This window comes from Salmo salar, chromosome ssa18, assembly GCF_905237065.1.
Source record: "Salmo salar chromosome ssa18, Ssal_v3.1, whole genome shotgun sequence".
Taxonomy (NCBI): domain Eukaryota; kingdom Metazoa; phylum Chordata; class Actinopteri; order Salmoniformes; family Salmonidae; genus Salmo; species Salmo salar.
The window spans coordinates 79804080-79828507 of NC_059459.1; the positions used below are offsets into that span (position 1 = coordinate 79804080).

General features: G+C 41.0%; 1 protein-coding gene across 3 annotated transcripts in view; it reads left to right on the forward strand.

Moving 5' to 3' along the window:
* The window catches only part of LOC106592454 (pyruvate carboxylase, mitochondrial), a 482562-nt gene that overhangs the window by 38536 nt on the left and 419598 nt on the right, over nt 1–24428 (forward strand). For 2 of the 3 annotated variants that reach the window (XM_045701616.1, XM_045701615.1), the window contains exons 7-9: nt 3665–3782; nt 4501–4583; nt 9093–9176. In XM_045701616.1, the coding sequence (XP_045557572.1) occupies nt 3665–3782; nt 4501–4583; nt 9093–9176 (285 nt within the window). The remainder of the gene's footprint in view (nt 1–3664; nt 3783–4500; nt 4584–9092; nt 9177–24428) is intronic. The other variant, XM_045701617.1, reaches the window with a different exon arrangement.

Consider the following 24428-nt stretch of genomic DNA (forward strand, 5'->3'; position numbering starts at 1 on the left):
GAGAGATACAGAGAGAGAGGGGGAGAGAGATACAGAGAGAGAGGGGGAGAGAGATACAGAGAGAGAGGGGGGAGAGAGAGATACAGAGAGAGAGGGGGGATAGGGACAGAGAGAGGAGAGAGAGATACAGAGAGAGAGGGGGAGAGAGAGATACAGAGAGAGAGGGGGAGAGAGAGATACAGAGAGAGGGGGAGAGAGAGATACAGAGAGAGAGTGGGGAGAGAGAGATACAGAGAGAGAGGGGGAGAGAGAGATACAGAGAGAGAGGGGGAGCGAGAGATACAGAGAGAGAGGGGGGAGAGAGAGATACAGAGAGAGAGGGGGGGATAGGGACAGAGAGAGGAGAGAGAGAGATACAGAGAGAGAGGGGGGAGAGAGAGATACAGAGAGAGAGTGGGGAGAGAGAGATACAGAGAGAGAGGGGGAGAGAGAGAGGGGTGAGAGAGAGAAACCACTCATCAATCAGAACCTCAGAGAATGACAGACATATTCTGAGTAACAGCAGGTATATTATTGTTCAGGTGTATATTCTGAATAACAGCAGGTATATTATTGTTCAGGTGTATATTCTGAATAACAGCAGGTATATTATTGTTCAGGTGTATATTCTGAATAACAGCAGGTATATTATTGTTCAGGTGTATATTCTGAATAACAGCAGGTAGATTATTGTTCAGGTGTATATTCTGAGTAACAGCAGGTATATTATTGTTCAGGCGTATATTCTGAATAACAGCAGGTATATTATTGTTCAGGTGTATATTCTGAATAACAGCAGGTATATTATTGTTCAGGTGTATATTCTGAGTAACAGCAGGTAGATTATTGTTCAGGTGTATATTCTGAGTAACAGCAGGTAGATTATTGTTCAGGTGTATATTCTGAGTAACAGCAGGTATATTATTGTTCAGGTGTATATTCTGAGTAACAGCAGGTATATTATTGTTCAGGCGTATATTCTGAATAACAGCAGGTATATTATTGTTCAGGTGTATATTCTGAATAACAGCAGGTATATTATTGTTCAGGTGTATATGCTGAGTAACAGCAGGTATATTATTGTTCAGGTGTATATTCTGAATAACAGCAGGTATATTATTGTTCAGGTGTATATTCTGACTAACAGCAGGTATATTATTGTTCAGGTGTATATTCTGAGTAACAGCAGGTATATTATTGTTCAGGTGTATATTCTGAGTAACAGCAGGTATATTATTGTTCAGGTGTATATTCTGAGTAACAGCAGGTATATTATTGTTCAGGTGTATATTCTGAATAACAGTATTGTTGTAACTTACTAGGAAACCTTCTTAGGGGGAAAGTATTGTTGTAGAGACCACTATGATGTCAGAGACCACTATGATGTCAGAGACCACTATGATGTCAGAGACCACTATTATGACAGAGACCACTATGATGTCAGAGACCACTATGATGTCAGAGACCACTATGATGACAGAGACCACTATGATGTCAGAGACCACTATGATGACACACCAAATGTGTTTGATGGATTGTGGGAAAAGAGCAGGAATAGGCTTTTGTGGGCTACAGTCCAAGCTATGTCTTCCAATGGTGTGGCTGCTGTCGGCATCCAAAGATGATCCAACTTGAATAAACGCTTGGAGGTAAAGGATGACAGCAGTTGGGTAGTCTACGGCGATACGGATGTCACTTCTTATTGATATCTACATAGCGCATTGATGTGAATCACACTGCTGCTCTCTCATTTAGCTATTTGCGCTTTACGGATTGTGATTGTTCTGGATGGCTGTTCACAAATCTAAATGTGTATTTGAACCCAATAATGGTTGAATTCAAGAAGTTTAAGCTGCTTATCATTCATTGATTTTGAAACCAGTGGACAGCCAGTGAATGATGTGCTCTTGCATCAGCTGCATAAAAGTGAAACATCCATAGGCCTAATGGACACATGCTCAAACTCGCACACATTTAATAGACTTAAAGGGGCAATCTGTAGTTGCTACATCCATTTTTGGACTAAAAATTATATATATATATATGTATGTATATATTCATTGATTCTTGAAGAATAGAACTTAGAAATGCCTCATGAGCTTTGTTCAAAATATAAGCTTGTTTTACTCCAAGTTTTTAAACAAACACTGTATAGCCTCATGGTTAAAACTATATTTTTATATCATGGATGGTCAGTCCTTGCATCCATAGCTCTGTCTATTCATCTGAGAGAGGTTACAACAGAGTAGTGCTGGTTAATTAGTCCTTAGTTTGGGGGTTATGCTCAGGTAAAACAATTTGGCTAATCTATACCATATTTCCAAGTCCTTTTCTTGAAGATCAAGGGGTATAACATTTATTGGAATGACTGGAATTCTGATAGACTTTGTTTTTTAAAGGTTGAGGGAGAGAGATGGAGGGAGAGAGATGGAGGGAGGGAGATGGAGGGAGAGAGAGATTAAAGGTTGAGGGAGAGAGATGGAGGGAGAGAGATGGAGGGAGAGAGAGATTAAAGGTTGAGGGAGAGAGATGGAGGGAGAGAGAGATTAAAGGTTGAGGGAGAGAGAGTGGAGGGAGAGAGAGATTAAAGGTTGAGGGAGAGAGATGGAGGGAGAGAGAGAGATTAAAGGTTGAGTGAGAGAGAGAGATTAAAGGTTGAGGGAGAGAGATGGAGGGAGAGAGAGATTAAAGGTTGAGGGAGAGAGATGGAGGAGAGAGAGATTAAAGGTTGAGGGAGAGAGATGGAGGGAGAGAGATGGAGGAGAGAGAGATTAAAGGTTGAGGGAGAGAGATGGAGGGAGAGAGAGATTAAAGGTTGAGGGAGAGAGATGGAGGGAGAGAGAGATTAAAGGTTGAGGGAGAGAGATGGAGGGAGAGAGAGATTAAAGGTTGAGGGAGAGAGATGGAGGGAGAGAGAGATTAAAGGTTGAGGGAGAGAGAGATTAAAGGTTGAGGGAGAGAGATGGAGGGAGAGAGAGATTAAAGGTTGAGGGAGAGAGAGATTAAAGGTTGAGGGAGAGAGAGATTAAAGGTTGAGGGAGAGAGAGAGATTAAAGGTTGAGGGAATTCTGATAGACTTTGGTTTTTAATGTAAAGATATAATTTAATCATATTATTATTTGTAGTATAAGGTTATGGGTTAGAAGTAGCCTACACAACCAACCCATAAAGTAGAATTTAACATCCATATATGGCCAGCTATGTGAAGTTTAACATTGATTGATCTTGCAATAGATGTTATTCAATTGGTAACATACATTTTTTTATTCTTCTAATGCCTCTTAAGGGGGAAGTAATCTAAAAGTAACTAAATGTAATCAGATTACGTTACTGAGTTTGGGTAATCCAAAAGTTACACTACTTATTACAATTTTGGTCAGGTAACTAGTAATGGATTACATTTAGAAAGTAACCTACCCAACCCTAGTTGGTAGGTAGGTAAAGTCTTTGACAAACTATTGATTTACTTGATTGATTGATTGACTTGATTGATTGACTATCTCTTCTAGGAACTGGAGTCATCCTCTCAGAGAGCGTACTCTGAAGCCCTGACTAACTATTGATTGATAGATTGGTTGGTTTACTGATTGGCTGACCGGTTATGTTAACAGGAACTGGAGTCATACTCTCAGAGAGCGTACTCTGAGGCTCTGACAGCTGATTGGTTGACCGGTTATGTTAACAGGAACTGGAGGAGAACTACCACAGGGCCTACTCTGAGGCTCAGACAGCGTTTGGGAACGGAGCTCTGTTTGTGGAGAAGTTCATCGAGAAACCACGACACATAGAAGTTCAGATCCTGGGTAAGTGTGTACGGGCGTATGCGCATGTTGGTATGGAGTTGTCTTTCATTATTCTGCCTCATTATAGGTGAATTTGTTGGCTGCAAATTGCTGTGTGTGTTTGTGTGTGTGTGTGTGTGTGTGTGTGTGTAAATACCAGCCGCTCGTGGCACGCTTGGACAGCCTCATTTAGGTGCTAGCTGGTGGCTCTGATATTTGGCAGTCTCGGCCAGGAACACAGGCTTCCAGTGCGTTGCCTCCAGATTGTGGGCCTGACAAAAACTAGGGCAAGGCAATTGGCTAGATACTGCTCTGTTTCAGCTGTCGTGGGCAGCCAGGCTGTTTGGAGAAGGAGGTGCTTTCTGTACACTTGAGGGCCGTGCATACAGGGACCCTTGAAACGTTTGGATCCTTTTTTTGTCAATTTGAATGGTGGATTCAAATAAAGTATTTAAAATGTGTGTGTCTGTGTCTGGGGACATGATGGGAGATGAACTAATGTCTACAGGGCAAGTTTGGGATTTAAATTACTCAAAATATCTCTTCTCCCTCCCTCCGTCTCACTCTCTGTCTCCCTCTTCCTTTCTCTCTCCCTCTCGCTCTCTTTCTCCCTTTCTCCCTCCCTCTCTGTCTCTCTCTTTCTTACGCTCTCCCTCCCTCCCTCCCTCGCTCTCTCTCTACCCCTCTCTCTACCTCTCTCTCTACCTCCCTCTCCCTCTCTACCTCTCTCCATCCCCAGGTGATAAGTATGGGAACATAATACATCTCTACGAGAGAGACTGTTCCATTCAGAGAAGACATCAGAAGGTATCTATATATACAGTACGAGTCAAAAGTTTTGGACACACCTACTCATTCCAGGGCTTTTCTTTACTTTTACTACTTTCAACATTGTAGAATAATAGTGAAGACATCAAAACTATGAAATAACACATATGGAATCATGTAGTAACCAAAAAAGTGTTCAACAAATAATATATTCTATATTTTAGATTCTTCAAAGTAGCCGCCCTTTGCCTTCATGACAGCTTTGCACACTCTTGGCATTCTCTCAACCAGCTTCACCTGAAATTATTTTCCAACAGCCTTGAACTAATTCCCACATATGCTGAGCACTTGTTGGCTGCTTTTCGTTCACTCTGCGGTCCGACTCATCCCAAACCATCTCAATTTGGTTGAGGTCGGGTCATTGTGGAGGCAAGGTCATCTGATGCAGCGTTCCGTCACTCTCCTTCTTGGTCAAGCAGTCCTTACACAGCCTGGAGGTGTGTTGGGTCATTGTCCTGTTGAAAAACAAATGATAGTCCTACTATGAGCAAACCAGATGGGATGGTGTATTGCTGCAGAACGCTGTGGTAGCCATGCTGGTTAAGTGTGCCTTGAATTCTAAATAAATCACAGACTGTCACCAGCAAAGCACCATCACACCTCCTCCTCCATGCTTCACAGTGGGAACTACACATGCGGAAGGTAATCCGTTCACCTACTCTGCGTCTCACAAAGACACAGCGGTTGGAACCAAAAATCTCAAATTTGCAAGTCTCTTCTTATTATTGGCATCCTTTAGTAGTGGTTTCTGTGCAGCAAGTCGACCATAAAGGCCTGATTCACGCAGTTTCCTCTGAACAGTTGATGTTGAGATGTGTCTGTAACTTGAACTCTGAAGCCTTTATTTGGGCTGCAATTTCTGAGGATGGTAACTCTAATGAACTTATCCTCTGCAGCAGAGCTAACTCTTGGTCTTCCATTCCCTGTGGCGGTCCTCAGCCAGTTTCATCATAGCGCTTGATGGTTTTTGCGACTGCACTTGAAGAAACTTTCAAAGTTCTAGACACTTTCCGTATTGGCTGAAATTCATGTCTTAAAGTAATGATGGACTGTCGTTTCTCTTTGCTTATTTGAGCTGTTCTTGCCATAATATGGACTTGGTCTTTTACCAAATAGAGCTATCTTCTGTATACCCCCCTACCTTGTCACAACACAACTGACTGGCTCAAACGCATTAAGAAGGAAAGAAATTCCACAAATTAACTTTTAACAAGGCACACCTGTTAATTGAAATGCATTCCAGGTGACTACCTCATGAAGCTGGTTGAGAGAATGCCAAGAGTGTGCAAAGCTGTCATCAAGGCAAAGGGTGGCTACTTTGAAGAATTTAAAATATAACATATATTTTCATTTGTTTAAAATGTTTTGGTTACTACATGATTCCATATGTGTTATTTTATAGTTTTGATGTCTTCAACAGTACTGTACAATGTATAAAATAGTAAAAATAAAGAAAAACCCTGGAATGAGTAGGTGTGTCCAAACTTTTGACTGGTACTGCATATATACAGTGCATTCGGAAAGTATTCACACCCCTTCCCTTTTTCCACATTTTATTACGTTACAGCATTATTCTTAAATTAATAAAATACATTTTTTCCTCGTCAATCTCCAAAGCGAAAACATGTTTTGTAAATGTTTGCAAGTGTATAAAAAAATGAAATACACATAAAAGGTCCCACAGTTGACAGTGCATGTCAGAGCAAAAACCAAGCCATGAGGTCAAAGGAATTGTCTGTAGAGCTCTGAGACAGGATTGTGTTGAGGCACAGATCTGGGAAAGGGTCCCAAAAATGTATTCAGCATTGAAGGTCCCCAAGAACACAATGGCCTCCATCATTCTTAAATGGAAGAAGTTTGGAACCACCAAGACTCTTCCTAGAGCTGGTCAAACTGAGCAATCGGGGGAGAAGGGAGGTAACCAAGACCCCGATGGTCACTCTGACAGAGCTCCAGAGTTCCTCTGTGTAGATGGGAGAACCTTTCAGGACAACCATCTCTGCAGCACTCCACTAATCAGGCCTTTACGGTAGAGTGGCCAGATGGAAGCCACTCCTCAGTAAAAGGCACATGACAGCCTGCTTGGAGTTTGCCCAAAGGCGCCTAAAGGACTCTCAGACCATGAAAAACAAAATTCTCTGGTCTAATGAAACCAAGATTGAACTCTTTGGGCCTGAATGCCAAGCATCACGTCTGGAGGAAACTTGGCACCATCCCTACTGTGAAGTATGGTGGTGGCAGCATCATGCTGTGGGGATGTTTTTCAGCAGCAGGGACTGGGAGACTAGCCATGATCGAGCGAAAGATAAACAGAGCAAAGTACAGAGATCCTTGACGAGAACCTGCTCCAGAGCGCTCAGGACCTCAGACTGGGGTGAAGGTTCACCTTCCAACACACAGCTAAGACAATGCAGGAGTGACTTCGGGACAAGTCTCTGAATGTTCTTGAGTGGCCCAGCCAGAGCCTGGACTTGAACCCGATTTATCATCTCTGGAGAGACTTGGAAATAGCTGTGCAGCGACGCTCCCCATCTAACCTGACAGAGGATCTGCAGAGAAGAATGGGAGAAACTCCCCAAATACAGGTGTGCCAAGCTTGTAGGGCCATCCCCAAGAAAACCCAAGGATGTAATTGCTGCCAAAGGTGCTTCAACAAAGTACTGAGTAAAGGGTCTGAATACTCATCGAAATGTGATATTTCAGTTTTTATTTTATTTACATTTTTACAAAAAAAAATGTTTTTACTTTGTCATTATGGGATATTGTGTGTAGATTGACGAGGAAAAAAAACTATATAATCAATTTTAGAACAAGGTTGTATCTATATATAACTATATCTACAGTATATACTGTACATGTTCCCTATTCATTCATTTTCTATTTATTCCTTTACTGTTTGTTACTTTACTGTTAATTACTTCATTTGTGTTACTTTCCTATTTATTCCTTTACTGTTTATTTCGTTACTATTGGGGCCGGCAGCGTAGCCTAGTGGTTAGAGCGTTGGACTAGTAGCCGAAAGGTTGCAAGATCAAATCCCCGAGCTGACAAGGTACTAATCTGTCATTCTGCCCCCGAACAAAGCAGTTAACCCACTGTTCCTAGGCCGTCATTGTAAATAAGAATTTGTTCTTAACTGACTTGCCAGGTTAAATAAAGGGGGGAAAAAATCATTACTTTACTATTTATTCCTTTACTTTACTATTTTTTACTTATTTTTTATTACTTTAGTAATTATTACTTTACTATTTATTATTTTACTATTTATTCATTTCCTTTTTATTCCTTTGCTATTTATTCCTTTGCTATTTATTCCTTTGCTATTTATTATTTATTTTTTATTACTTTAGTAATTATTACTTTACTATTTATTATTTTACTATTTATTCCTTTACTATTTATTACTTTCTATGTATTCCTTTACTATTTAATTAAAATGTTTTATTACTTTAGTACTTATTACTTTACTATTAATTCCTTTATTTATTCCTTTACTATTTATTCCTTTAGTATTTATTACATATTTTTTTATTACTTTAGTATTTATTCCTTTAGTATGTATTACTTTAGTATTTATTCCTTTAGTATGTATTACTTTAGTATTTATTCCTTTACTATTTATTACTTTAGTATTTATTCCTTTACTATTTATTACTTTCTATGTATTAATTTACTATTTATTACGTATTTATTACTTTAGTATTTATTATTTAACTATTTATTCCTTTATTACTTATTCTTTCAGTATTTATTCCTTTACTATTTATTACTTTCTATGTATTAATTGACTATTTATTACGTATTTATTACTTTAGTATTTATTATTTAACTATTTATTCCTTTATTAATTATTCTTTCACTATTTATTCCTTTACTATTTATTACTTATTTTTTATTACTTTAGTATTTATTACTTCACTATTTATTATTTTTATTTTTAATTCCTTTATTATTTATTCCTTTACTATTTATTCCTTTACTAATTATTCTTTTAATATTTATTACTTTCTATTTATTACTTGTTTTTTATTACTTATTTGTTTTATTATTTCAGTATTTATTACTTTACTATTTATTATTTTACTATTTATTCCTTTATTTATTCCTTTACTACTTATTCTTTACTATTTATTACTTTCTATGTTTTTCTTTACTGTTTATTACTTATTTTTTATTATGTTAGTATTTATTACTTCACTATTTATTAATTTACTATTTATAACTTATTTTTTATGACTTTACTTTTTGTATTACTTCAGTGTCCAAAGTCTCTTATTTGCTAACGTGTACTTCTCTAATGACATCATATATATTGTAATGTGTTATATATTGTTTTATTTTGGTCAAATTAGATTTTTGAGATGTTGTCCTTTAACTCTTGCGCCTGTTGAGCTTCTTTTTTCTCGATGTGAAAGTCTGTCTCTGTTTAATGAAGGTGTTGTTAATAAAGTTGTATTGTGTTTGAAGGCGGTGTTGTTAATAAAGTTGTGCTGTGTTTTGTAGGTGGTGGAGATTGCCCCTGCTGCCGACCTGGACCCTCATCTAAGAGACCGACTGACTTCTGACTCTGTTAAACTGGCCAAACAGGTACACACACACACACACACACACACACACACACACACACAAGCACTCTGTCTGCCTGCTAATGATCGACCTGGCTGCTCTGATGAATCCATCCAGAAGTCTGTGAGCGTTTACTCTGGCTGCCTACTAATGATTGACTTGACTACTCTGATGAATCCATCCATAAGTCTGTGAGCGTTTACTCTGGCTGCCTGCTAATGATCGACCTGGCTGCTCTGATGAATCCATCCCTTTCATCTGGCTGTTCAGAAATTAATAATAGATCAAGATCACTGAGGCATCATCCTCGTGTGTGTGTGTGTGTGTGTAGAGAGAAACCGACCTAGGGCTGATTTGTTCCATAAACACTAAAACATCGTCATGGATGTGTAAAAAAAGCACTGTGGAAATATCCCTGTCCAATCGCTATCAGTGAAAACATAAAATAGATTACAGGGTTGAAGGGAACAGAGGAGAGAGGGGTGGGAGATGTTATAGAGCATGAGAGGAATCAATAGTTGAGCCAGTGAGGGAACGAAGGAGAGAGGGATTTTGTAGGGGAGGAAAGAGATGATGGGTTTGGCCGATGAGGATCTGTGATTTGTGATTGAAGGATGTAGAACTAAAAGTAAAAGCATTGTAGAATAATAGTGAAGACATCAACACTATGAAATAACAGGTATGGAATCATGTAGTAACCAAACATGTGTGGAGAGATGGGATGGAGAGAAGAGAGGAGATGAGTAAGGAAGGTAAGGAGACCCCAGAGTCCTGGATGTGATGGAAGGATAAAGAGGAATGGAGGGATACAGGTTAAAGGAGGAGATGAGGTAAGAGGAGAGAGCACCAAGTGTCCTTAATGAAGAATGTGATGGTAGGATGGAAAGATGAAGGGGAGAGGAGGAGAGGAGGGAGGAGAGAAGAGGAGAGGAAAGGAAGAGAAGTGAAGCGAAGAGAGAAGAGAAGGGAGGAGACGAGGAGACGAGGGAGGGGAGAGAAGAGGAGAGGAAAGGAAGAGAAGTGAAGAGAAGAGAAGGGAGGGTAGGGGAGGACAGGGGTGTAGAAGCCCCCAGAGAGATGAAATGACAGAGAGGGAGAGATGGAATGAGAGAGAGATGGATTGAGAGAGAGCGAGAGAGAGAGGGGGAGAGAGAGATGGGGAGATAGGTAGATGGAGCGAACAGAGATAGAGAGGGGGAGAGATATATGAATAAAACAACGGAGTTAGCTGAGATATGGAGTGATGAAGGGAGAGAGGAAACAACTGGATGGAAAGGAATAGAGAGAGAGAATGGACATTTTGTTGACATTTTAGCTGTGGGCTGTGTCTCAAATCGTACCCTTTCACCCTACACCCTACACCCTACATTACATTAAAGTAGTGCACAAAATAGGGAACAGGGTACCACTTGGGATGGAGAGTATATCGTTTTTTTCTCTTCATTCCAGAGTAATTTGTGAGATAGTTCAACCTGTCATGTCAGAGTGAGAAATGCTGTTGTTATCCCCTAGGCAGATTACTGCGTGTGTGTGTGTGTGTGTGTGTGTGTGTGTGTGTGTCATGATGCATTCTGCTGTTGTTTGATAAGTGAAGCCTAAGTACCTTAGAGATGGAGAAAAATTGAGAGAGGGAGAGAGAGATGGAGAGAGAGATAGAGATATTGAGAGATGGAGAGATATTGAGAGATGGAGAGAGATGGAGAGATGGCGAGAGAGATTGAGAGATGGAGAGAGAGAGATATTGAGAGATGGCAGATTTGAGGGATGAGAGAGAGAGAGAGAATCAATTAAAGGGAGAGAAGAAAGAGAGAGATTCTTTTTATTTTGAGAGATTATATCAGGCGGTTTAGTATTTGTTTTCTATGTTAGGGCTGTGACGGATACATAGAGGGAGAATGTTCTCCCCTGCGCGCACACACACACGCACGCACGCACGCACGCCACACACACACACACCACACACACGACAACCCACTACTTCCATTGAAATATCAATTGCAATCAAGACCTTATTGTTTTTTCCACAGAAGTGAACAGCATGGATGCTGCCATTAGTAATAGGCTGTCAATCAAATAACTACTTTAAGACAGGTCTGTCAGTGTGTGTGTGTGAGGAATTAGTTCCATTTTCAATCACCGTGTAGACAAGGGAAGGGTAACTGACGGTCTGCCAGAACTCAGTCTGTGTTTCGATCTCAAAATGTTTTTCTGACTAATAACAACAATAACAACTGGAAAACTGCACAACCAAATTTCTAAACTGCGTTTTGTGTTTTTTAAACTTTTTCTACACGCAACAGGAAGTTAGTCTAGCCAGCTATCTAAACTTGTACCGATCGTGGTCAAATTACCGACCGTGGGTCCCCCATTGATTTTTTTTAAGTTAGTCTTAGTAGAATTGCAGCCAACTTGCTTTAAAACGGCAACATTTTCCCTACGCCCCATGGCAAAATGTGTAGAATTGCAGGAAATGTACTCCTAAATGTATTTATTTTTTCTCTCTGCTGACCCTGTCGTTCTCTGCAAACATCAAAGCAGTGACCCAGTCCTGCAGGTTCATGCTCTACAACATCCATAGATTAGCACCCTACCTCACACAGGAAGCTGCCCTACCTCACACAGGAAGCTGCCCTACCTCACACAGGAAGCGGTCCTACCTCCCACAGGAAGTGGCCCTGCCTCACACAGGAAGCGGCCCTACCTCACACAGGAAGCGGCGCAGGTCACTTGTCCTCTCCCATCTGGACTACTGCAACTCGCTGTACCTACGGAGCAGCAAGAGGAACTGCCCCTCCTTACCTTCAGGCTATGCTCAAACCCTACACCCCAACCCGAGCACTCCGTTCTGTCACCTCTGGTCTCTTGGCCCTACGGGAGGGCAGCTCCCGCTCAGCCCAGTCCAAGCTCTTCTCTGTCCTGGCACCCCAATGGTGGAACCAGCTTCCCCCTGAAACTAGGACAGCAGAGTCCCTGCCCATCTTCCCCCTGAAGCTAGGACAGCAGTCCCTGTCCATCTTCCCCCTGAAGCTAGGACAGCAGAGTCCCTGTCCATCTTCCCCCTGAAGCTAGGACAGCAGAGACCCTGTCCATCTTCCCCCTGAAGCTAGGACAGCAGTCCCTGTCCATCTTCCCCCTGAAGCTAGGACAGCAGAGTCCCTGTCCATCTTCCCCCTGAAGCTAGGACAGCAGAGTCCCTGCCCATCTTCTGAAAACATCTGAAACCCTACCTCTTCAAAGAATATCATAAATAATCCCCCTCCTCACCTTGACCCCCCCCAGCTCTGACTTTGCCTGATAGCTACTTTATTGAGGAAAAGTGTATTTACTGTGAGATGTGATCCCCTGCTAGCTATCTGAAGATGAATGCACTAACAGTAAGTCGTTCTGGATAAGAGCATCTGCCTAATGACTAAAAACAGTCCTTTAGCATCGCATCTGCTTCCTTGGACCACTTCCATATTGAACGAGTCACTGGTACTTCCTGTTTTGAGGTTTTCTGCTCGTAAGCAGGAATCGAGAGGACGAGGGAGAGCTGCGTCTCTGTGTGTAGTTACTGGTAGAAATGAGGTAAAACAAATTTCAGTTTCACTGCATTAAAATAACCATCCTCTGGATGACTATGGTCCTACACACACACACACACACACACACGCACACACACATCCAGAGTGTCTACATCCGATGCCGACAGAGATGGCCGCCTCGCTTCGCGTTCTTAGCAAACTATGCAGTATTTCGTTTTTTTTATGTATTATTTCTTACACTGTTACCCCAGGAACTCTTAAGTCTTATTACTTACAGCCGGGAGGAACTATTGGATATGAGAGCAATGTCAACTCACCAACATTACGACCAGGAATACGATTTTCCCAAAGCGGATCCTCTGTTTGGACCACCACCCAGGACAATGGATCGGATCCCAGTAGGCGACCCAAAACAACGGCACTGCAGAAGGGGCAGAAGGGGCAGATGGAGCGGACTTCTGGTCAGGCTCCGTAGACGGGCACATCGTCCATCGCTCCTGAGTATCCTACTTGCCAATGTCTAGTCTCTTGACAACAAGTTAGACGAAATCCGAGCAAGGGTTGCCTTCCAGAGAGACATCAGAGATTGCAACATTCTCTGCTTCACGGAAACATGGCTCACTCGGGATATGTTACCCGAGTCGGTACAGCCACCTGGTTTCTTCACGCATCACTCCGACAGAAACAAACATCTCTCTGGTAAGAAGAAGGGCGGGGGTGTATGCCTTATGATTAACGAGTCGTGCTGTGATCATAACAACATACAGGAACTCAAGTCCTTTTGTTAACCTGACCTAGAATTCCTTACAATCAAATGCTGACCACATTAACTACCAACAGAATTATTTTTGACTATAATCACAGTCGTGTATATCCCCCCCAAGCAGACACATGAAAGAACTTCATTGGACTCTATGTAAACTAGACACCACATATCCCGAGGCTGCATTTATTGTAGCTGGGGATTTTAACAAGGCTAATCTGAAAACAAGGCTCCCTAAATTTTATCAGCATGTAGAATGCTCAACCCGGGCTGGCAAAATCCTGGATCATTGTTACTCTAACTTCCGCGACGCATACAAAGCCCTCCCTCGCCCTCCTTTTGGAAAATCTGACTACAACTCCATTTTGTTGCTCCCAGCCTATAGACAGAAACTAAAACAAGAAACGCCCGTGTTCAGGTCTGTTCAATGCTGGTCCGACCAATCTGATTCCACGCTTCAAGATTTCTTCGATCACGTGGACTGGGATATGTTCCGGATAGCCTCACAAAACAACATTGATGTATACGCTGATTCGGTGAGAGTTTACTAGCAAGTGCATCGGTGATGTTGTACCCACAGCGTCTATTAAAACCTTCCCCAACCAGAAACCGTGGATTGATGGCAGCATTTGTGCAAAACTGAAAGTGCGAGCCACTGCTTTTAATCAGGGCAAGGCGACCGGAAATATGACCGAATACAAACAGTGTAGCTATTCCTTCCCCAAGGCAATCAAACAAGCTAAGCGTCTGTATAGAGACAAAGTAGAGTCGCAATTGAACAGCTCAGACACAAGAGGTATGTGGCAGGGACTTCAGTCAATCACGGACTACAAAAAGAAAACCAGCCCCATCGCGGACCCCAATGTCTTGCTCCCAGACAAACTAAACAGCTTCTTTGCTCGCTTTGAGGACAATACAGTGCCACCGACACGGCCCGCTACCAAAACCTGCGGGTTCTCCTTCACCGCAACTAACGTGAGTAAAATCTTTAAACGAGATTAACCCTTGCAAGGTTGCAGGCCCAGACGGCATCCCTAGACGCGTCCTCAGAGCATGCGCAGACCAGCTGGCTGGTGTGTTTACGGACATATTCAATCAATCCCTATCCCAGTCTGCTGTTCCCACATGCTTCAAGAGGTCCACCATTGTTCCTGTTCCCAAGATAGATAAGGTAACTGAGCTAAACGGCTATCGCCCCGTAGCACTCACTTCCGTTATCATGAAGTGCTTTGAGAGACTAGTCAAGGATCATATCACCTCCACCCTACCTGAGACCCTAGACCCACTTCAATTTGCTTACCGCCCCAGTAGGTCCACAGACGACGCAATCGCAATCACACTGCACACTGCCCTAACCCATCTGGACAAGAGGAATACCTATGTAAGAATGCTGTTCATGGATTACAGCTCAGCATTTAACACCATAGTACCCTCCAAACTCGTTATTATTAAGCTGGTCTCGACCCTGCCCTGTGCAACTGGGTCCTGGACTTTCTGACGAGATGCCCCCAGGTGGTGAGGGTAGGAAAAAACATTTCCACCCCGCTGATCATCAACACTGGGGCCCCACAAGGGTGCGCTCTCAGCCCTTTCCTGTATTCCCTGTTCACCCATGACTGCGTGGCCATGCACGCCTACAACTCAATCATCAAGTTTGCAGACGACACTACAGTGGTAGGCTTGATTACCAACTACGCCGAGATGGCCTACAGGGAGGAGGTGAGGGCCCTCAGAGTGTGGTGTCAGGAAAATAACCTCACACTCAACGTCAACAAAACAAAGGAGATGATCGTGGACTTCAGGAAACAGCAGAGGGAGCACCCCCCCATCCACATTGACTGGACAGTAGTGGAGAAGGTGGAAAGTTTTAAGTTCCTTGGCGTACACATCACGGACAAACTGAAATGGTCCACCCACACAGACAGCGTGGTGAAGAAGGCGCAACAGCACCTCTTCAACCTCAGAAGGCTGAAGAAATTTGACTTGTCGCCAAAAACACTCACAAACTTTTACAGATGCACAATCGAGAGCATCCTGTCGGGCTGTATCACCGCCTGGTACGGCAGCTGCTCCGCCCACAACCGCAAGGCTCTCCAGAGGGTAGTGAGGTCTGCACAACGCATCACCAAGTGGAAACTACCTGCCCTCCAGGACACCTACACCACCCGATGTCACAGGAAGGCCAAAAAGATCATCAAGGACAACAACCACCCGAGCCTGTTCACCCCGTTATCATCCAGAAGGCGAGGTCAGTACAGGTGCATCAAAGCTGGGACCGAGAGACTGAAAAACAGCTTCTATCTCAAGGCAATCAGACTGCTAAACAGCAATCACTAACATTGAGTGACTGCTGCCAACATACTGACTCAAATCTCTGGCCACTTTAATAATTAAAAATTGGATGTAATGAATGTATCTCTAGTCACTTTAAACAATGCCACTTTATATAATGTTTACATATCCTACATTACTCATCTCATATGTATATACTGTACTCTATACTATCTACTGCATCTTGCCTATGCCGCACAGCCATCGCTCATCCATCGCTCATCCATATACATATTCTTATTCATTCCTTTACAATTGTGTGTATAAGGTAGTTGTTGTGAAATTGTTAGGTTATATTACTTGGTAGATATTACTGTATGGTCGGAACTAAAAGCACAAGAATTTCGCTACACTCACATTAACATCTGCTAATCATGTGTATGTGACCAATAAAATTTGATTTGATTTGATTTTGATTTCACACACACACACACACACACACACACATATATATATAGTAAATACAAACATACAGTATATATACAGTATATATACACACACAGTATATATAAACATTGTGTACATACACATATAGTAAATATACATACACATATAATAAATACAAACGTACAGTATATATACACACAGTATATGAACACACATACAGTATATATACACATGCAGTATATATATACACATGCAGTATATATACACACATGCAGTATATATACACATACAGTATATATATATACATACAGTACACTACACATACAGTATATACACACATACAGTATATATACACACATACAGTACATATATACATACAGTATATATACACATAAAGTACACTACACATACAGTATATATACACATACAGTACACTACACATGCAGTATATATACACATACAGTACACTACACATACAGTATATATATATACATACAGTATATATACACATACAGTATATATACACATACAGTATATATACACATACAGTACACTACACATACAGTATATATACACATACAGTATATACAGTACACTACACATACAGTATATACACACATACAGTATATACACACATACAGTACATATACACATACAGTATATATACATATACAGTACATATACACATACAGTATATATACATACAGTATATATACACATACAGTATATATACATACAGTATATATACACATACAGTACATATACACATACAGTATATATACATACAGTACATATACACATACAGCATATATACACATACAGTACAAATACACAAACAGCATATATACACATACAGTACAAATACACATACAGTATATATATATATATACATACAGTATATATACATACAGTACACTACACATACAGTATATACACATACAGTACATATATACATACAGTATATATACATACAGTATATATACATACAGTACACTACACATACAGTATATACACATACAGTACACTACACATACAGTACACTACACATACACTACTACTATACATACAGTATATATACATACAATATATATACACATACAGTATATATACACATACAGTATATACACATACAGTACATATATACATACAGTACGCTACACATACAGTATATACACGTACATTACATATATACATACAGTATATATACACATACAGTATATATACATACAGTACATATATACATACAGTATATATACACATACAGTACATATATACATACAGTATATATATATATATACAGTATATATACATACAGTATATACACATACAGTTCATATATACATACAGTATATATACATACAGTACACTACACATACAGTATATACACACACATACAGTATATATATACAGACAGTATATATACATATACAGTACATATACACATACAGTATCTATACATACAGTATATATACACATACAGTACATATACATACAGTATATATACACATACAGTACATATATACATACAGTATATATACACATACAGTATATATACATACAGTACATATACACATACAGCATATATACACATACAGTACAAATACACATACAGTATATATATACATACAGTATATATACATACAGTACACTACACATACAGTATATACACATACAGTACATATATATACATACAGTATATATACATACAGTATATATACATACAGTACACTACACATACAGTATATACACATACAGTACACTACACATACACTACTACTATACATACAGTATATATACATACAATATATATACACATACAGTATATACACATACAGTACATATATACATACAGTACGCTACACATACAGTATATACACATACATTACATATATACATACAGTATATATACACATACAGTATATATACATACAGTACATATATACATACAGTATATATACACATACAGTACATATATACATACAGTATATATACATACAGTATATACACATACAGTTCATATATACATACAGTATATATACATACAGTACACTACACATACAGTATATACACATACAGTACATATATACATACAGTATATATACACACATACAGTATATATTCATACAGTATATACACATACAGTACATATATACATACAGTATATATACACACATACAGTATATATACATACAGTACATATACACACATACAGTATATATACATACAGTACACTACATGGCCAAAATGTAAATGACTAAAATCTACATGTAAATGTTAGGGGGGCTTTAAAAGGATGCACACCTGGTGTTTGTGTGTATGTGAGGTTACAACTTGAAATATAGAGGTAACATATTTACCTCTGTCTCTCTCAGAGAGAGAGAGGAACCTATTGCCTTTATGTTTGTGAGGTCTGGGGTCCGCTCACCAACCAAGAATTCACAAAATGGGACAAACACCAAATTGAGAGACTGCATGCAGAATTCTACAAAAATTTAAACACCAAATAATGCATGCAGTGCAGAATTAGGCCGATACCCGCTAATTATCAAAAGCCAGGAAAGAACTGTTGAAGTCTACAAACACGTAAAAGGAAGCGATTCACAAACCTTCCATAACAAAGCCATCACCTACAGAGAGATGAACCTGGAGAAGAGTCAACTAAGCAAGCTGGTCCTGGGGCTCTGTTCACAAACACAAACAGACCCCACAGAGCCACAGGACAGCAACACAATTAGACCCAACCAAATCATGAGAAAACAAAAAGATAATTACTTGACACATTGGAAAGAATTAACAAAAAAACATAGCAAACTAGAATGCTATTTGGCCCTAAACTGAGAGTACACAGTGGCAGAATACCTGACCACGGTGACTGACTCAAACTTAAGGAAAGCTTTGACAATGTACAGACTCAGTGAGCATAGCCTTGCTATTGAGAAAGGTCGCTGTAGGCAGACCTGGCTCTTAAGAGAAGACAGGCTATGTGCACACTGCCCACAAAATGAGGTGGAAACTGAGCTGCACTTCCTAACCTTCTGCCAAATGTATGACCATATTAGAGACACATATTTCCCTCAGATTACACAGACCCACAAAGAATTCGAAAACAAACCCAATTTTGATAAACTCCCATATCTACTGGGTGAAATACCACAGTGTTCCATCACAGCAGCAAGATTTCTGACCTGTTGCCACAAGAAAAGGTCAACCAGTGAAGAACAAACATCATTGTAAAAAAAACATATTTATGTTTAATTATTTTCCCTTTTGTACTTTAAAAATTTGCACAAAATATAGTATGACATTTGTAATGTCTTTATTCTTTTGGAACTTATATGTGTTAAATGTTTGTTAATTTGTATTGTTTATCTACCTCACTTGCTTTGGCAATGTTAACATATGTTTCCCATGCCAATAAAGCCCTTAAATTGAAATTGAAATTTAATTGAGAGACAGAAAGAAAGATATAGACAATTATATTCCTCAGTACACAACAACACAGTACAATACAATCCACCCTCCAGCACCACATTACAACCATACAGTCATCCCCTCCTCTCCAGTCGTACAGTCATCCCCTCCTCTCCAGCCGTACAGTCATCCCCTCCTCTCCAGCCGTACAGTCATCCCCTCCTCTCCAGTCGTACAGTCATCCCCTCCTCTCCAGTCGTACATCCATCCCCTCCTCTCCAGCCGTACAGTCATCCCCTCCTCTCCAGTCGTACAGTCATCCCCTCCTCTCCAGTCGTACAGTCATCCCCTCCTCTCCAGTCGTACAGTCATCCCCTCATCTCCAGTCATACAGTCATCCCCTCATCTCCAGTCATACAGTCATCCCCTCTTCTCCATTCATACAGTCATCCCCTCCTCTCCAGCCATACATCCATCCCCTCCTCTCCAGCCATACATCCATCCCCTCCTCTCCAGTTGTACATCCATCCCCTCCTCTCCAGTCGTACAGTCATCCCCTCCTCTCCAGTCCTACATCCATCCCCTCCTCTCCAGTCGTACATCCATCCCCTCCTCTCCAGTCGTTGCACAGAGACCAGGTGAGCAGAGACCAGGTGCACAGAGACCAGGTGAGCAGAGACCAGGTACGCAGAGACCAGGTGAGCAGAGACCAGGTACGCAGAGACCAGGTGAGCAGAGAGCAGGTGAGCAGAGACCAGGTGAGCAGAGACCAGGTGCGCAGAGACCAGGTGAGCAGAGACCAGGTGCGCAGAGACCAGGTGAGCAGAGACCAGGTGAGCAGAGACCAGGTGAGCAGAGACCAGGTGCACAGAGACCAGGTGCACAGAGACCATTGTTTTGAATAATAACCGGGTCTGTCCCTCCTCTGACCCAGTTCCTCCAATTTGGCCAAACAAAAAATGTAACAAAACACATTTGTCCCTTTCGTACTTCATCAAACACCCCGAACAGCATTATCCTCACACACAGAGAGTTCAACAGTAACAGCATTACCCTGTCATGCTCTCAGCCCCCACAACCCCCTGTCATGCTGTCAGCCCCCACAACCCCCTGCCATGCACTCAGCACTCACAACCCCCTGCCATGCTCTCAGCCCCCACAACCCCCTGCCACGCTCTCAGCCCCCACAACCCCCTGCCACAAATGCCCCTTCAGTAAGCTCCTGATGTGACTAATACTGAGGGTGTACAGCACCTTACCCCCTCACTTCCTCAAACTCCCCCCAGGCTCAGAGTGTTAAAAGTCAGTATGTCTTCTGGACTCCCCTGCCAGTCCCCAGTCTCTGCTGTTAGTTTCAGTGGTGGAAACGGTGTTGTCCTCTCCTCCTCAGGCTGCTCCGGCACCCTCCTCACTGGGTCAAGACCTCCTCTATGACTCTCTCCAGCTGCCTAAGAGACATTAGTCCCCACCTGCTGTGTCAACTGTTAGGGCCCCTCAGTAATGCAGCATAGAAATCTGAGACCCCTGTTGTGTTTAGTCTCATAAAGAAGAGCTGCCGGTCCAACCCTAAACCGCCAGCCCTACTCAACAGACAACATTAACAACATTTTGCAGCCTCGGCCAAATGTAATGAGCTCCAGGGCTTTGCCCCAAATGGCATCCCATTACCTATTTTTTATTTTTATTTATTTATTTATTTTTTTTTATTTAAAAACCTCTTAAGGATCTGCCCCTTGTTTTCAATTTTCGTCTCTAAAATGACATACCCAAATCTAACTGCCTGTAGTTCAGGACCTGAAGCAAGGATATGCTGATTCTTGATACCATTTGAAAGGAAACACTTTGAAGTTTGTGGAAATGTGAAATTAATGTAGGAGAATATAACACATTAGATCTGGAAAAAGATAATACAAAGAAGAAAAAAAACTGTTCTTTTGTACTTTTTTTGTACCATCATCTTTGAAATGCAAGAGAAAGGTCATAATGTATTATTCCAGTGTATATGCAACGTTTTAGACTGATCCAATGAACCATTGCATTTCCGTTCAAAATGTTGTATCAAGACTGCCCACATGTGCTTAATTTGTTTAGTAATAAGTCTTCAAGTTCATAACTGTGCACTCTCCTCAAACAATAGCATGGTATTATGTCACTGTAATAGCTACTGTAAATTAGACAGTGCAGTTAGACTAACAAGAATGTAAGCTTTCTGCCAATAGCAGATATGTCTGTGTCCTGGGAAATGTTCTTGTTACCTCATGATAATCACATTAGCCTACATTAGCTCAACCATGTTACCTCATGATAATCACATTAGCCTACATTAGCTCAACCATGTTACCTCATGATAATCACATTAGCCTACATTAGCTCAACCATCCCGAGGGTGGGACACCGATCTGTAGAGATCCTTAAGAGATTCTTTATTTAATCTTCATTTAACCTTTTATTTTTTTAATTTCACTTTTATTTAACCAGGTAGCCGAGTTGAGAACAAGTTCTCATTTACAACTGCGACCTGGCCAAGATAAAGCAAAGCAGTTCAACACAAACAACAACACAGAGTTACACATGGAGTAAAACAAACACACAGTCAATAATACAGTAGGAAAAATAAGTCTATATACAATGTGAGCAAATGAGGTGAGATAAGGGAGGTAAAGGCAAAAAAGGCCATGGTGGCGAAGTAAATATAGTATAGCAAGTAAAACACTGGAATGGTAGATTTGACAGTAGATGAGTGTGCAAAGTAGAAATACTGGGGTGCAAAGGAGCAAAATAAATAAATACAGTAGGGGAAGTGGTAGTTGTTTGTGCTATTTATAGATGGGCTATGTACAGGTGCGGTGATCTGTGACCTTCATTTAACCTTTATTTAACCTTTCATTAACGTTTGTTTAACCTTTATATCCCTATGGCTCAGATCAGAAGAAGTGCACTCTATAGGGGATGGGTGCCACTTTGGAACTTGCCTGATGACTCATACTGAATTTAATTCTATATCGCTACGGAAACGTTGGTGGGCGTGGTGTTTGGCCAGAGCCGTGTGGATGGGGAGCCAGGCTAATTTGGAACACAGCCCTGGAGTGACAGGCTTTTTTACATCTCTCACCCTCCCTCTTTCCCTCAGAGGGACAGGCGCTAATGTAAGACGGGTTGGATGAACACACAAACACAGACACACACACACACAAACACACAAACGTCAGCACTTTTCTATATTTACGGTCCCCTTCGCTAATTTGCCTCTGACCATAGACAATATGTTCTGAGCCTTTCACCTCCTTCTCTCCCTCTCTCCTTCATCTCCTTCTCTTGCTCTCTCCTTCCATCTCTCCTCTCCCTCTCTCCTTCACCTCCTTCTCTCCCTGTCTCCTTCAACTCCTCCTCTCCCCTCCCTCTCTCCTTCCCTTTCCTTCCGTCTCTCCTTCACCTTCTCCTCTTCTCTCCTTCCATATCTCCTTCTCTCCCTTCTTTCCTTCCTTCTCTCCCTCCCTCTCACCCTCTCTCTCTCTCTCTCTCTCTACTAGCCACCGTGTTGTTGCAGTCTAATCATACCTTCCCCTCCCGTTTCCTTCCTCATCCCCCATCTTTCTCCTCTATAGTGTGAATGTCTACAACAGTTGTTGCTGTCTAATTCTCTCTCTCCACCTGCCTCACTCTCTCCTCTATAGTGTCACAGTCTGCTAGCCACAGTGTTGTTGCTGTCTAATTCTCTCTCTCCACCAGTCTTTCTCTCCACCCCACTGTCTATCTCTCCTCTGTAGTGTCTGCTATCAGTGGATCCTGCTGAGGGCAGGACGTCTCATAATAACATCTGTAAAGGAACTAATGGAATGGCATCAAACACATAGAAACCATGTGTTTGAGGTATTAGATACCATTCCATTCCAATTCCGCTCCAAACATTACCACGGGCCTGTCCTCCCCAATTAACATGCCATCAACCTACCTCCCTTCCTTCCTCTCTCCTCCCCCCCATCTGAACTCAATTCAAAAGGATTTATTGGCATGGGAAACATACAGTATGTTTGCATTGCCAAAGCAAGTGAAATAGATAATAAACAAAAGTTAAATGAACAGTAAATATTACACTCACAAAAGTTCAAAAGGAATAGAGACGTTTCAAATGTCATATTATGCCTATTATGTCTATATACAGTGTTGTAACGATGTGCAAATAGTTAAAGTACAAAAATAAATAAACATAAATATGGGTTGTATTAACAATGGTGTTTGCTCTTCTCTGGTTGACCTTTTCTTGTGGCAACAGGTCACAAATCTTGCTGCTGTGATGGCGCACTGTGGTATTTCACCCAGTAGACATGGGAATTTGTAACGGCTGTCGTAGAGAGGGGACCAAAGCGCAGCGTGTTGATTGCTCATGATGATATTTATTATAACTCAAGGGAAAATAACAAAGAGAAAGAAACAAAAGCGCACAGTTCTGTCACGTACATAGACTAAACAGAAGATAACTACCCACAAACACAGGTGGAAAAAAACCCTACTTAATTATGATCTCCAATTAGAGACAGAGGACCAGCTGCCTCTAATTGGAGATCATCCCAAAAACAACAACATAGAAATAGAAAACTAGAACTAAACATAGATATAGAAAAACACAAAACACCCCGTCACGCCCTGACCTACTCGACCATAGAAAATAACATCTTACTATGGTCAGGACGTGACAGAATTTATCAAAATTGGATTTGTTTTTGAATTCTTTGTGGATCTGTGTAATCTGAGGGAAATACGTGTCTCTAATATGGTCATACATTTGGCAGGACGTTAGGAAGTGCAACTAAGTTTCCATCTCATCTCATACAGCGGCCTTTCTCAATAGCAAGGCTA